This window comes from Panthera onca, chromosome B3 (assembly GCF_046562875.1).
Source record: "Panthera onca isolate mPanOnc1 chromosome B3, mPanOnc1 haplotype 2, whole genome shotgun sequence".
In the NCBI taxonomy this organism is placed as follows: Eukaryota; Metazoa; Chordata; class Mammalia; order Carnivora; family Felidae; genus Panthera; species Panthera onca.
Window position 1 is genome coordinate 7,416,907 of NC_138344.1, and position 13,658 is coordinate 7,430,564.

General features: G+C 49.2%; 1 protein-coding gene across 6 annotated transcripts in view; it reads left to right on the forward strand.

Annotated features, from left to right (window-relative positions):
- Positions 1-13,658, forward strand: part of NTRK3 (neurotrophic receptor tyrosine kinase 3) — a 395,937-nt gene that overhangs the window by 134,914 nt on the left and 247,365 nt on the right. For all 6 annotated transcript variants that reach the window (XM_060617703.3, XM_060617697.3, XM_060617698.3 and 3 more), the window contains exon 11: positions 262-364. In XM_060617703.3, the coding sequence (XP_060473686.1) occupies positions 262-364 (103 nt within the window). The remainder of the gene's footprint in view (positions 1-261; positions 365-13,658) is intronic.

The following is a 13,658-nucleotide window of genomic DNA, read 5'->3' on the forward strand; positions in this document are numbered from 1 at the left end:
CCCCTCTGAAACCGCCCTTGCACTGCGGATGATGGCTCCCAGATGAGAGGCTGAATCATGGAATGTTCTCTCATCCAGTTGGGGAATTAATTTTCTTTTAATGTGCTGAACGTCTCATGAATTACTGCTTCTAAAGACTTCACTCAAGTCTTTACAAAGTCCTGAATGGGCTGCAGCTGTGCCTGCGGTGGGACCGCTTTCATTTGGGCGCATGTGGGTTTCCCGTGACTGTTCTCAACCGTCTGCTTTTGGCCCCTCCAGGTATCCATAGCTGTTGGACTTGCTGCTTTTGCCTGCGTCCTGTTGGTGGTTCTCTTCATCATGATCAACAAGTACGGTCGACGGTCCAAATTTGGAATGAAGGGTAAGGTGGGATTTTCATTTGCAAGGGTCTCGTGGGGGAACCGTGGTTCCTTTTGATCAAAAGATGCGGTTTTAATTCTCCCTTCGCTCTCCAGGAGGGCCTGTCTGGTAGTGTGCTTAAGTGGTCCTGGTGGAGACGCCTGTCTACACCTTATTATTGGTAGTGATGGATTGGAAGCTGTGTTGGTGTCTGCGGGGGCCAGACTGTGGGTTGCCTGGTTTTGCCGTGATTGCCGGAAGCATCGCGTAGCTGGGCTGTTGCGTGAGGGTAGTTTGTGAAGGCCGTTGGTAAGAAAAAGGACTCCTTGTTGGAGTCACTTGGTTTCTCTCTTGCCCACTTGCCTTGGATTTGGGATGAGAAGGTACCAGCACGGCTAGATGTGGGGCGGTGGACCCTGGCTTTGGGAGGTTGCCCGTGCAATGGCATTTCCGCACGTAGCTCTACACAGGGTCCCGGAACGGATGCCAAGATCAACATGGTTGCTGAATCTGCTGGCCAGCTTCCACAACGCCGAGGACTCAGCCCGTTATGGCCAGGGTGGGCTGTGCGCTGAGGCTTTTCCACCAAGGCTCAGGGTGGGGGAGTGGCACAAAAGGGGTTAACACGGTGAATTAGCATCCATCTGCCCAGTCCCAGGGATGGATCAGACCAGATGGCTCCAGGGAGGCTGGGTACCAGTTCTCAAGCAGAAACTTGAATTTCAGGACCTCTTCCCCTCTGGGGTTTCCTTTTATGGCTGGCGTCAGACGAGAGGTAGGTAGGGAAGGATGATGAAAAGGTCCAACAAGCTGGCAGGTTGCTAGCTAGGATCCAGGTTGGGGCTTTCTGGTGAGAGTATGGCATCCACAGAGATGAATTTCTGCAGCTTCTACACATGAACTGGTATCTGTGGTGAGGGTCCTGACCTCGGGACTCTGGGACTGAAGGAGGGCACAAGAATGAGATCTCCAGGGACTGTGGTCCCCTGAACTCATGCACATGTTTGAGTGTACGTGGCGGTGGGGTCGCAAGGGGGTCTGGAACGGAACTAGTCCCCCTCTTCTGTTACACTCTCAAAATATCCTGTGACTCCCCCAAAAGTTGAGAATGCTGATACTCAGCAAAAGATACCTATAGAAAAATAGAAAGATGGAAAAGAGGAGGGCAGACTACGGGCTTCTTAGAAGCTCCCTGCCTCTGTACTCTCTTTCCGTTCTTGATTAAGCCGAACAGGTCACAGCGAGGCAAGCCAGGTTTTCTTGAATCATACGAAATATTTTGACCCGGAGAAATAACGTGTGCAGGCCAGTTATAAAGAGGGGATGGAAGTTTGACCCAAAGCCCCATGACTTCAGCAAGATCAGACCACTGGGAGGCACCTTGATTGGAGATGCTTCATCTGCACGTGCTCCCCTGTGCCAGACAGGGCTTCACAGAGGTGGAGGATGAAAAGCACTGAGTGAGCTCCGAGCCTTCGATCTTGGTGTAACCCTCGGGCCCCTGGCTTTGGGGCCCCTGCATAGACTGTTGCTTGGGCAAAGTTTTCCGATCGTGGGAGGAACCTTCTTCCTAGCTGTTTCTCCTTCCACCTGAAAAGACATCAGGGCCTTGACCAAAGGGAAGAATGGGGCATTTCTGCTTCTCGCCGAGGAGGCACACCACCAGCTGAGACCCTGTGACATGCTTGGCAGCACTGAGAGAGCAGATTTTTCCTATTAATTGTCATCCGGTTTCTGGAACAGTGTGTCCCCATGTCGGATGGATTAGGCAGCATCCAGGGCGGTGCCTTCCCCTCAGCTGTCCTCGGAGCCTCTCTCTCAGCCTCCGCTCCCCTCTCCGGGGCTGAGCTGCCTCCTTGGCCCTGGATGGCCCAGGAGAACATGTCCCCATAGGTGGGAGGGGCGTGTCCCCTACTTGAGAGCCAGGCAGCCTGAGGAAGGTAGGCTGTACTTGGAGGCCAGATGTGGGGGTGGGTCCCAGGCTGACCTTGTTGAGGATTAAGCCTGTATGTCTCTGCTCTCCTTACTCCTGATTACTTGGGTTTGGGCCCCATTTTAGGATGAGTGAGTAGATGCCCCAGGCTGCATACACCCTGATCTTTTGTTGCTAGTAGGCATCCCAGTCCGGGAAAGAGAGTGAAGGTGTGGGTACCAGGAGGTCCCCACTCCACCTCTTGATATCCACCCCATGCTCAGCTTTGAATGTTCAAATCTCAGTTAGACTCTGCAGATGCCATTTAATTGCTCTTTGTTTTTAGCAGTTACTTAACCCCTTGCAGCATCTCTTGCCTTACTGGACTGCTGAGTGTTGAGATTTACGTGTAATTGGCATATAAAAGGGGCTCTGGGGATGTAATTTCCCCCCTTCTTTTCTTTATGTATAAGCCTTTCCTGGCTCCTTTTATTGTCCTTCTAGGAAGGGCTGTGCTCTTGACTCAGTCATGCCCTCCTTTGTTACACGCAGTATTTAGTAAGGATGCTTTTATTCTGTACTAATCCCAGTGCCTTGTCATTCCTTGGCACACACATCATCTGACTGTCCTGCTGGACCAGAAACCACAGATCACTCGGCCCGGGATGCCTGAAACTTCGCACAATGTCTGACAAATGCTTGTTGAACTTGAAATAGATGAAATAGATGACTGTATAGTTAATCATAAAAGAAAGCACAGCGTGTGTGTAACTCAGTAATGGGCTAATAAGGGCGACTTTGGCAATTGGAGGTGTCAGGGCAGTGGGAGATAGAGTGGGGATAATGGGGGAACCTCAGAAATAATACCCAGTGTCCACACCTGAGGGCCCGGAACACATTGTGTGGACGAGGAGGGACTGTTAATGTGAACCTTTCTTCCTTTTGAGAAATAAGAAAAAATACAGAAATGCGAAGGTTGGTATAACAAATACTCGTATTCTGACCACTCAGAATAAGTAACTTTTACTGTTTTGTTTTTATATTCGCATGGAATGTTTTATTCTTAGAATAAAGGGAGGAGACATTGCTGACCAACGAAATTTGCTTTAGCTCTCGCCTCTGGTCCCATGCCCAAGGCCGAAGGAGTGTCCCCATGGACAGCCACCAACCTGGGCTTCGTGTGTGTCCATCAGTCCACTGTGTTTCTCCCTCTCCTTGTGTCTCTACCTCTCTTTCTCTGCTGTCTCTGAGCACCTGCCCTCCCCCCTTTGACCCTCTCCCCCACCAGCTCACACCCTGCAGGCTGCCTCCACCCCATGGTGATGCGAGTGGCCAGGTTGGCAGCCAGTTCATTTTAACACTTCTGTGTGTATATACACATATACAGATGTATTTTGTTTGTTCTTTTACGGGTCACGAATTGCACCCATAGACATCTAGAAAATGAAAGTGTATATATTTCTTACATCGATCTTATTAATAAACTTAATTTGGACAAGAGAACTTGTGCCAAAACAGTTTTAACCGGCATGATGAAAGACTATAACACACCCACGAGTGATCACGTACAGTATGTGACATAAACCAATATATACCGTATACGAGAAAGTATGCACATACATACATGTGTGGATTTATGTTTGCATATATGTGTGTGCATTTATAAAACACATTGTGTGTGTGTGTGTGTGTGTTTAAAGTTTGTTTATTTTGATAGCGTGCACGCATTTGGGGAGGAGAGAGAGAATCCCAAGCAGGCTCCTGTGCCGTCAATGCAGAGCACAACACTGAGCTCGAGCTCATGAGCCGTGAGATCATGACCTGAACCCAAATCCAAAATCAGACAGTTAACTGACTGAGCCACCCAGGCACCCCAGACACCTCTTTACTTTGATCACCTGCCATCTTGTTCATCAGCACTGGCTTGAGGAAGGGTCACATTCGCGTGGGAGCGCATCTCTTGGAATCAGGAAGGTTTTGAAATGATTCTGAGCTAGAGCAGTGGGGGTTTCCTTGGGCTTTTGCTGAAGCCCAGTGTGACTTTAGAGCAGTGGGGGGTGATTGTTTAAGTGTTTGGTGTAGTTTGCTTTGGGAACTGGCCTTCAGAACAGAAGGCGGTGCCCTCCCCCACCCCCAGCAGGGGCAGGGACCTGGAGGCTCCCTGCTGTGCCAGGGTTTAACTCTTGGATTGCTGAATCCTGGGATGGTTGGGAGAGGCAGGGCAAGGGCCATGTACTGGGAGGTAAACATATACAAACATTTCAGTATTTCAACAACTAATTGTATTGTGCCAGTGCGTCCTGGGCCTGGAAATGGCATGGTTGAGAGTTTACACCAACCTCCCTTTCCCAAAATATTTTTAAACTGGACATCAGAAGACCATGGCTGTGATCTGTGGTGCTTAATGGTGTCTGCATTTATGGACGAAGGAGCTGTGGCTCAGAAAAGGAAGTGTTGTGCTCTGGATTCAGGGTATGGTTAGGCCGAATTGGGTTTAGGACTCCCGGCTCACAGCCCCAACCACTTTTCATGGCCAGGGAATGACCTAACTCCTTGGTCTTGGCCGCCCCATCATGAACATCCTCAGTGCACCTGCCATCTTCATTTCATATGTTGTTAGAAAAGTGATCAAATAAATGATGCACGTGTGTCTTGAAATAGTAAAATAGGTCCTGTAGTTTTCATATAAGGTATCCTAGTTATTTAACAGAGAAAGAAGCAAGTGTGTGGGTTTTTGTAGCCAGGATTTGGCCTCTTCCCTCATGACTACCTTCCAAGTCCTTACACACTTCTAGACCAGGGACGCTGTAGTGGTGTAGTTCATACTGTTTGCCTTCCTCTTAACTCCCATCGAAGAGACAGAATACTGGTTTCTTAGAGCTGAAACAAACCTTAGACTTACTAGGTGAATGCCCCCATTGTGCAGGTCAGGAGACAGATCAGAGAAGTTGCAGTAACCTGCTGAGTGCACAGCTATCTTAGCACAGCGCTGGCCCTACATCCCACATACATGGTGTGTGCAGAGAGCCTGGGAGGGTCCGGGAGATGAACTCGGAGGTCAACCCAGTTCTTCCAACGCTTTGTCTTTGAATGCTGTCTCACTTGAGTGGGGCTTTCAGCAATGCCTCTTGTTAATCTACTTTTCTCAAGCTGGGGCACACCTGGCCTGGGGGACAGTTGGGGGCTGATGGGAGAGTCCTGCTTCCCTGGCTCAGGGGACTTCCTGCGTTTCTTTCTGGACGTGTTGGAGAGCTCACAACAGGGCAGCGGAAACCGGAAGGCTGGGGAGGAAGGTAGGCTAGCGCTGTTGCTGGGGCTTCCGGTAATACCTCAAGTGCCTCATCAGCCTACGCTTTCCGTTTATCCTAATGGTTGGATGAGTGCTGGTGCCTGTGGATGGGCACTCCAGGACTGTTCCATTGTGAATTAGCGTCTGTTAATAGGTACTTAAAGTAAAGTGGTTGCCTATTTGATGATGATTGGGGGTTATTAACATTCTTTCCATAAACAGATGGTAACTGTCTTCTGAGTGGATTGTAGAATCCTGCCAGAGTCTTGATTTGGAGGGGCTGGCTCCTGCCAAAACATATCGGGGGGTTGGGGCTTGTGTTGAATGGTCTTATTATCGCTCTGGTTAACCTGTTGGTGAAGGGGGATGGTTGGACCTGGAAAGGCATCATTTCTGAGCTGTTTTCTAGCCTTGGAGCATTGCACCAAGAAGGACTTCTTCCGGCTAGGTGGAGGTGGGGCTGGGAGGGCTCTTGGTCTCCTCAGGTTCAATGCTCCAACTGGCATCATTTCTTCCTCAGCTGGGCTAGAGGGTCCGTGTGTCCCCAGCTGTGAGCACACCGCCAGGGAATTGATGTCGGGAGAGTGGTGTGGAGATAGCAGAATTCTGGGACTATCGGAAGGCCATGTGGACCATAGGTGAGCATGCTGTTGGTGCCACTGAAAGGATAGCTTCTTCTGTCCTGAGAAATACACCATCTGACCTCTCTGTAACTGAATCAGAAGCCAAGAGCAGTGCAAGGCAAAAGCAAAACCGGGTAAAGGACTTGGGTTTCCTGACTTCCTTGAATACATTCATCCTTCCTTCTTGCTTATTTTTCTTTCTTGACTGCTTTTTCCATTTCCTCCTCTGAGTTGAGGTATCCCAGGGAGGAAGGAACCTTGGACCATTGCAGTGGTCCTGTACTAGGGATTCCTGGCTTGGGATTCCTGGTGGACAGTGGTTCTTTGAACATAATTTTGAGAGTAGTTTTTGGATTCATTTCCTGTATTGTTTTCCTAGTTCCTTGTACTCTGCTAACAAACGTTTCTTGCCCTTTCTCTCCTTTTGGGCTCCTCGACAGACCCTTCTACCCCCAAGAACACTCCCAACATCTGCTCAAGTTCTTGTTAAATAGGTTAGGTATGTGGCCAATCTGCAGGCAGGACGTAAAGTAATCGAATCCAGGAGCCTTCTGCTTCTCTTCCTCTGCTTGGACTTCATTGCGAGTTCCTGGCTGCAGATGAAGTCTCACCGCATTTGGTGACTGAATTCTAGGACGTGGTGCCCAGAGCTTCGAGAAGAAGGCTGGGAGGCAGTGTGTGTGTGTTTTTTTTTTAGCACGCCTCTGCTGCCCCGTGTTCGTGAGGGTTTTGCGGATGTGAGGCGAACGGTTCTAGAAGACCCTGCACCGTCGCCATGGGTCATCTTTGGACTGGGGACTGCTCCGTGCCTCTGTCAGGGCTCCAGGGAACCGGCTGCTCTCTGGTGCCGAATCTTGTATTTGAAAAAGGAAATCCCTGGAGATAGAGTCTGCTACGAAATGTTTTTCCTCTGTCGTTACCTGCTAGCTGGCTGTTCTTGGCAAGGTCCTGCGTCCCGTTCAGTAGGGCCAAGCGTGGCCAGTATGTTTGGCTCCATAGCTAGAGCGATTGCCTCTCTGACTCCCTTGATTTTTGGCAGTAAGATACAGTTCTTTTTAATCCATGTTGTTCAAACTGGTTCCCGCAGGGTTAACATCCTTCGACACCTCGGTGTAGAAGTTCTCCGCCTTTTGTCCCCTAGGACGCATGTGACAGTTGACAGTCACATGCCTTACACATTCTTGTAGTTCAAACACTGACCCTCACAGAAGTTTCACACCTAAGAAAAATATATCAGGATATGAGTTAGCCAAAGGGATTTTTTAAAAACTGGGAATAAAGTCAAATCTATACTAATTTTTACTCTTGAAAACTTCACCAATTTTCAGTATTTTATTATTCATCTAGAGTTCCGGTGACATACTTTCTCACCGATCCAGACGTCCTCCTGTATCACGGGACCAGGACGGAAACCAAAATGGGTGGCGGTTGCCAACCTGGACTTTCTCACAGTCTACTTTGTCCAACATGGTTTTGCCCCCCCTCAAAATCTAGTTGCAGCAGAAGCCTCCACCTTCTCGTGGAGCATTCTTTCCGTGCCTGTGTCTCCTGTGCGTCCTAGAGGCTTTCACTTGCCCAGAGGAAGAGTGACCGTGGACTGTAGCTAATGAGAAACTTCCACGTGGCAGCGCTGCCTGAGCCCTGTGTTTATGCAGTCTGTTCCCCCGTGAACTGCAGAAGGCTTTGGGGTGTCCAGAGGTCCGCCCTCCAGACCACAGGCAATTGAGCAAAGAGATCAAAACAACTGTTGATCGGGAAACACGCTTTTGGACAAGGGGAGAAAAACCACACGTGGAAAACAATAACAAACCAGCCAACTGCTGCAGATCCCCGGCCACCGTTCCTTCTCCCTCCCCTGCCCTTCGCGCCGCGCATCCATCATGGGGGTGAGCCGCATGGGGTGACAGAGCGGTGTGCTGCAGAGGGAATGGTGTCCTCTGTCCAGCTGTGGCTCAGGGACCAGGTGAGTCCGCTGCCCGCTCCGGCCCCAAGCTGCGAGAGGAGAGGAAGAGGAACCTCTGGTCGGCCTGGTCTCTTCCTGGTTCTTTCACACAGAGGGTTAACAGTACACTCTTCTCCCTTCCTCGATACCCTAGTACATTTAGAGAGAGATTCCCCAAGTCACCCTGGTACAAGCCCCTGTATTCTTTTCTCTTGTATTAAGTCTGCTTCCGTAAGCCAGAAGGGATTTGCTGGCACCCCCGTACCAGCCTCACTAGCTTCCCCCTTGACAGGATTGGCTCCCTAATTGGTGGGACCCAGTGCAAGATGTTCAAAAAGCATTAGAATTTCAAGGCGGCTACAGTAGAGTTTTCTGCCCCAAGCGCAGGGCTTTCCTGAGCATAGAGTCGGGGTGCAGGCCCGTGAAACCAGCTCTGCTCCCCGAATGCAGGCCCTAGCGACTTTATCTTTCCTTGAATGGTGTTGAAGAAAACATATTTCTGTGCTTCCTTTTTCCAGAGCAGCTGGGATTTGGGGTAAAAGAGAAGAATATTAGCTGATTTTTCTTTCTTTTTTTTTTTTTTTTTTAAAGTTTATTTATTTTAAGAGAGAGATTGAGAGGGGAAGAGGGACAGAAGGAGGGAGAGAATCCCAAGCAGGCTCGGCACTGTCTGCACCGAGCCCAACACGGGGGTCGAACCCACGAACTGTGAAATCGTGACCCGAGCCAAAATCCAGAGTCAGACGCTTAACCCACTGAGCCACCCAGGCACACCCTTTTCACATAGCAGGGAGAGAGAATGGGAGGCGATGAACATACGTTGAGTACTTCCTGTGTACCGAATGCCTACTCTATCTTACAAATCGTCTTCATAGGTAGCTATTCCTCCCGTTCTGAGGATGAGAAATCTGCTCAGAATGGCTGGCTTACCCAACATCATGTGACCGGGAGGTAGGAAGACCAGGTGTTAAATGAGGTCACTTCAATCTGTGGTTCTCAATCTTAGCTGGACATTCCAATCACCGAGCGAAATTACATACATCCCTCAGCCCAGGCTGCACCTCAGACCCATTAAATCAGAACCCAGAGGTGAACACCAGGCACAGGCACGCTTTTTGGATTTCACTTGTGCGGCCAAGGTGGAGAACCAGTGGTGTCCGGGTCCAAGATGCAGTCGTCTATTTCACTTGCTGCCGGCTCTGTGTGCTGTCTGCGGACCGGCTGATCTGATCACTTGGGAGCTTGTTAGACGTGCAGATGCCTGGGATTCGCCCCACACCCACTGGGTCAGAACCGGGAGTGAAGCAGGGGACAAGCAGTCTCTCCAGGCATTCTGATGCTCACTGAGTTTAGGAACCATTCTCTTACACTTGTCGAGAAATAACGGGTGATAATACCGCCAGCCTTTCTCAGACTCTCCTGTGCGAATGAACCTTGGTGGGGAGATGCTGGGGATCCTGTGAAAATGAAGATTCTTTTTTTTTTTTTAATGTTTATTTACTTTGAGAGAGAGAGAGAGAGAGAATGAGTGAGGCAGCAGGGGAGGGGCAGAGAAAGAGGGAGAGAGAGAATCCCAAGCATGTTCCACACTGTCAGCACAGAGCCCAATGTGGGGCTTGAACTCACGGACCATACGATCATGACCAGAGCCAAAATCAAGAGTCAGATGTTTAACCTACTGAGTCATCCAGGTGCCCTGAAAATGCAGATTCTGATTAATCGGGCCTAGAGAAGTGTTGAGAGTCCGCATTTTTGAGATGCTTCCAGAGACAGCTCTGTGGCCTGTACTTCTAGGGACTTAGGCCCATACAAGGGACTAAAAGCCACTGGGGAAAACCTCAGGTCTATGACCTGGGACTTAGGTCCGATCTCTGTTTTCCATTTCATCCTGTGGGCCTTTACCAATGCTAGCCAACCTCTGAGGCTTACTCTCTTGGCTGGAGTAATGCGACAGAAAGACCACAGTATTTCAGGCATTTTTGTGATTATATTTGTTTTGGTAACCTGTGATTGGTCATTATGACTCCCTGAGAACTCAGATGAAGGTTAGCGTGTTTTATCCATAAAATACTTTTTAATTTAGGCATATACATTATTAGACATTGTACTATTGCCCACTATAGTGTAGCGTAAACATAACTTTTCTACACACTGGGGAACCAGAACATTAATTTGACTCACTTTATTGCTGTTTGCACATTGTTGCAGTGGTCTGGAACTGAACCCGCAGTATCTCTGAGGTGTACCTGCACTTTTTTTTTTTCCCTTAAGTTTGTTTCTTTTGAGAGAGAGAGAACACAAGCGGGGGAGGAACAGAGAGAGAGGGGGAGAGAGAATCCCAAGCGGGCTCCACACCATCAACGCAGAGCCCGACGCGGGGCTGGAACTCAACGGACTGTGAGATCGTGACCTGAGCTGAAGTCAAGAGCCCAACGTTTAACTGACTGAGCCCCCCAGGCGCCCCTGAGGTGTGCCTGTGCTCCTAGGGCATTTCAGTGTTCCCCTGTCCGGGTAAATCAGCTTCTCGTGTTTCCTAGGGCAGTTTCTGTAGTGGCTTCCCTGGTTCAAACCAAACTGCCACCTCGTTCCATGCAGAGGTGCTTGTGAGGCCTGCTGCCACATCCACTTATCTCCATGACAGGTGCGAGGTCAGTTGCCACTGATGTCCCCTTTGACGAGGGCCTGGGGCAGGGCCCCCGAGAGGCCAGTGGTCAGTTGGCAGGCTGGCATTCCCAGCCCAGGGTTCCTCTCCTCTTCTAGAAGCTTGTGTGTCCTGTTTGCTCCTCCTCCCACGGCTGATCTTGAGTGCGGTGCTGGGCGCTACACGAAACGGGAGAAGCTTGGACTGGCAGGCCCCGGACTGGGTCAGGGTAGGGCCGTCGGGGGAGGAGGCCCCATGGGTTCAGTTGGTGCTCGCCCAGGCTGCCTGCTGGAGGCTGGACTTGCCTTCTCCTCTGTCCTGCTGCTCCAGGAGTCCATATTTGCACAGGATGCCTGGCCTGCCCTCCAGTTCACTGCGGAATAACAATTGCATATCGTTGGCCAAAGACTGGAACAGTTTTTTTTTTTTTTCCCGCCAGTCCCAGAAATGCCAAGCCTGTCTACCTGACAGGCATCCTGAATTCAAAGGGGCCTCTGTGCTGTAGCAGCCATGCAGACCTGTTCCAGGCAGGGGAGAAGAATGCCAGTGTCTGTCCGTCTGCCAGCAGGGCCCGACACGAAGCCCCGAGGAGGGCGCCTGAATGGTTCTAGGAACCGCTTTGCAGAGTGACTCCTTCCAAATAAGTGGAGTTTGGCAGATTGGCCTTGGACCAGTGGAGGGGGTGCCGAGGGGCACCCCATTGTTGGCTCAGCCTCTAGGAAGAGCAGGCAGGGGTTGAGCGCTTTTATTAGCCGTTACTGGTGGAAGTGCCTCCAGCAGCACCAGCCCCCGCCGGGGCTTGCTTCGTGGGGGCGAGATGCCTGCCCGATCTGGCTCCGTGTGGGGCGTGCGGACTTCCGAAGAGAAGCACGAGCAGAAATTAGGACCATTTAAGAAAATGGGGAAGTGGACGCACACGTCTGCTGTTGCTGAGCGTGTGGATTGGGGGCAGCCATTCTGGAAGGTGGCCTGGCGTTTTCATTAAAAGGCTAAAATCACGAGAGGCCCACGTCCGAGTAATTCCACTTCTGAGAATTTAACCGACGGTAATCCCCACAAACGGCCACCCGCGTTTACGTGTGTGGACCTTCGTTCCACTGTGACTGCCACAGTCAACCAGACGGAGTGAGAATTGCTTAAGGGTCTAGCGACAAATGGCCAGTTAAGCACATTGGGGTCCACGCCTATGATGGAATTCAATGCAGACATTTAAGAGAGACAGTTTTCGAAAGTAGATTTTTAATATTTCTCAAAGGATATACACGCAAATAGTAAGCAAGCCCAGTAGCACAGAAGATAGCGTCGTGACAAGTATCAGTCTCTGCCTGATTTTCTGCTCCTGGAGTCACCACTGTGAGGGGTTCTGGCATACCCTTCCAGAGATAGTCAGTGCTGTGCCAGGATCGAGGTTTCCCCCACTGCTTTTATACAGACGTCAGCGTGTATTTTTTTTTTAACGTTTATTTATTTTTTGAGAGAGAGACACACACAGCATGAACGGACGAGGGTCAGAGGGAGAGAGGGAGACACAGAATCCTAAGCAGGCTCCAGGCTCTGAGCCGTCAGCACAGAGCCCGATGCGGGGCTCGAACCCACAAACCGCGAGATCATGATCTGAGCCGAAGTCGGACGCTTAACCGACTGCTTTGCACCATGTTATTTTTGCCAACAGTCTATCCTTGGGATCCTTCCATATCAGCTCAGAGAGATCTACTGTGTCCTTTTTTTTTCTTTTCTTTTTTTCCAGCTTTATTAAGATATAGTTGATGTATAACATTGTGTAAGTTTAAGGTGCATGGTACGATCGTTTGATGCGTGAATATATTTACTGTGTTCCTTTTTTTTTTTTTTTTTTACAGGTACATATTTTAAAAAAATGATACTTTAAAGCAATATTTGTTGACCTGAAAAAGTTAACAGTTCATTTCTAAGTGAGTAAAGACTGCAAGCAGGTTTCTCATTGTGTTTTTCCCCTAAAATAAAGGGGAAGTATTTTCACATAGATACTTAGGAAAAGTACCCGGAGCATATAGTTAGATCAGTAGGAATAACTACTGGAAACAGTAGTTATTTTTGGATGGTGGGATTATGGATGCTTTTTTATTTCATTTTCTGTGATTTTTGTTTTCTTTGTCTTCCAAGTATTCTGCACCGAACCTTAAAACAAAACGAAGCAGGAAGCTGCTTGGGGGGAAGGCTGCACTCCTTTACTGGAGGCAGAGTGCTGACTCACTCCCCACCGAGGCTCCATCTGCCCCTTCAAGGGGACATCGTGGGCTCTGGTGTCACTTAGGATTACTGACTGCACAGACCAGGGCTCCTTCCAGTGTGCATCAGAATCCTTGATGGTGGTGGGGACTGATGAAAATGCAGATTTCCTGGGCCACATCTCCTGAATCCAGTATTGTGGTGCTAGGTCGTAGGCATCTCTATTTTTAGAAAAACACCCTGAGTGATTATAGTGCTCGTTAATGTTTGGAAACTTTATTGTAATCAGAAATTGGCAAACTTCTTCTTCTTCATTTTTTTTTTTTTAATAAAAAGGCCAGATAGTAAATATTTTAGACTTTGCTGGCCATATGGTTTCTGTTGCAATCGCTCAAACTCTGCTGTTGTAGCAGGAAAACAGCCATAGACAACATGCAAATGAATGGGCTTGGCTGTGTTCCAATAAAACTTTATTTACAAAATAAATAAGGCCATCATTTCAGACCCCTGACGTAGGTTGACAGGGGACCCTAAAATTAATCAGAAGATGGGAGAGCTTTCCAAGAGCTCCTTCTATTTGAAGAAGCAGGTCATATTATAGTGACCATTAATAAAGTGCTTATTATATGCCAGACACTTTTCAGACACAAGTGAAACCTTAAAACAACTCTGCATGGTAGCTATTATCCGTATTATCCCGC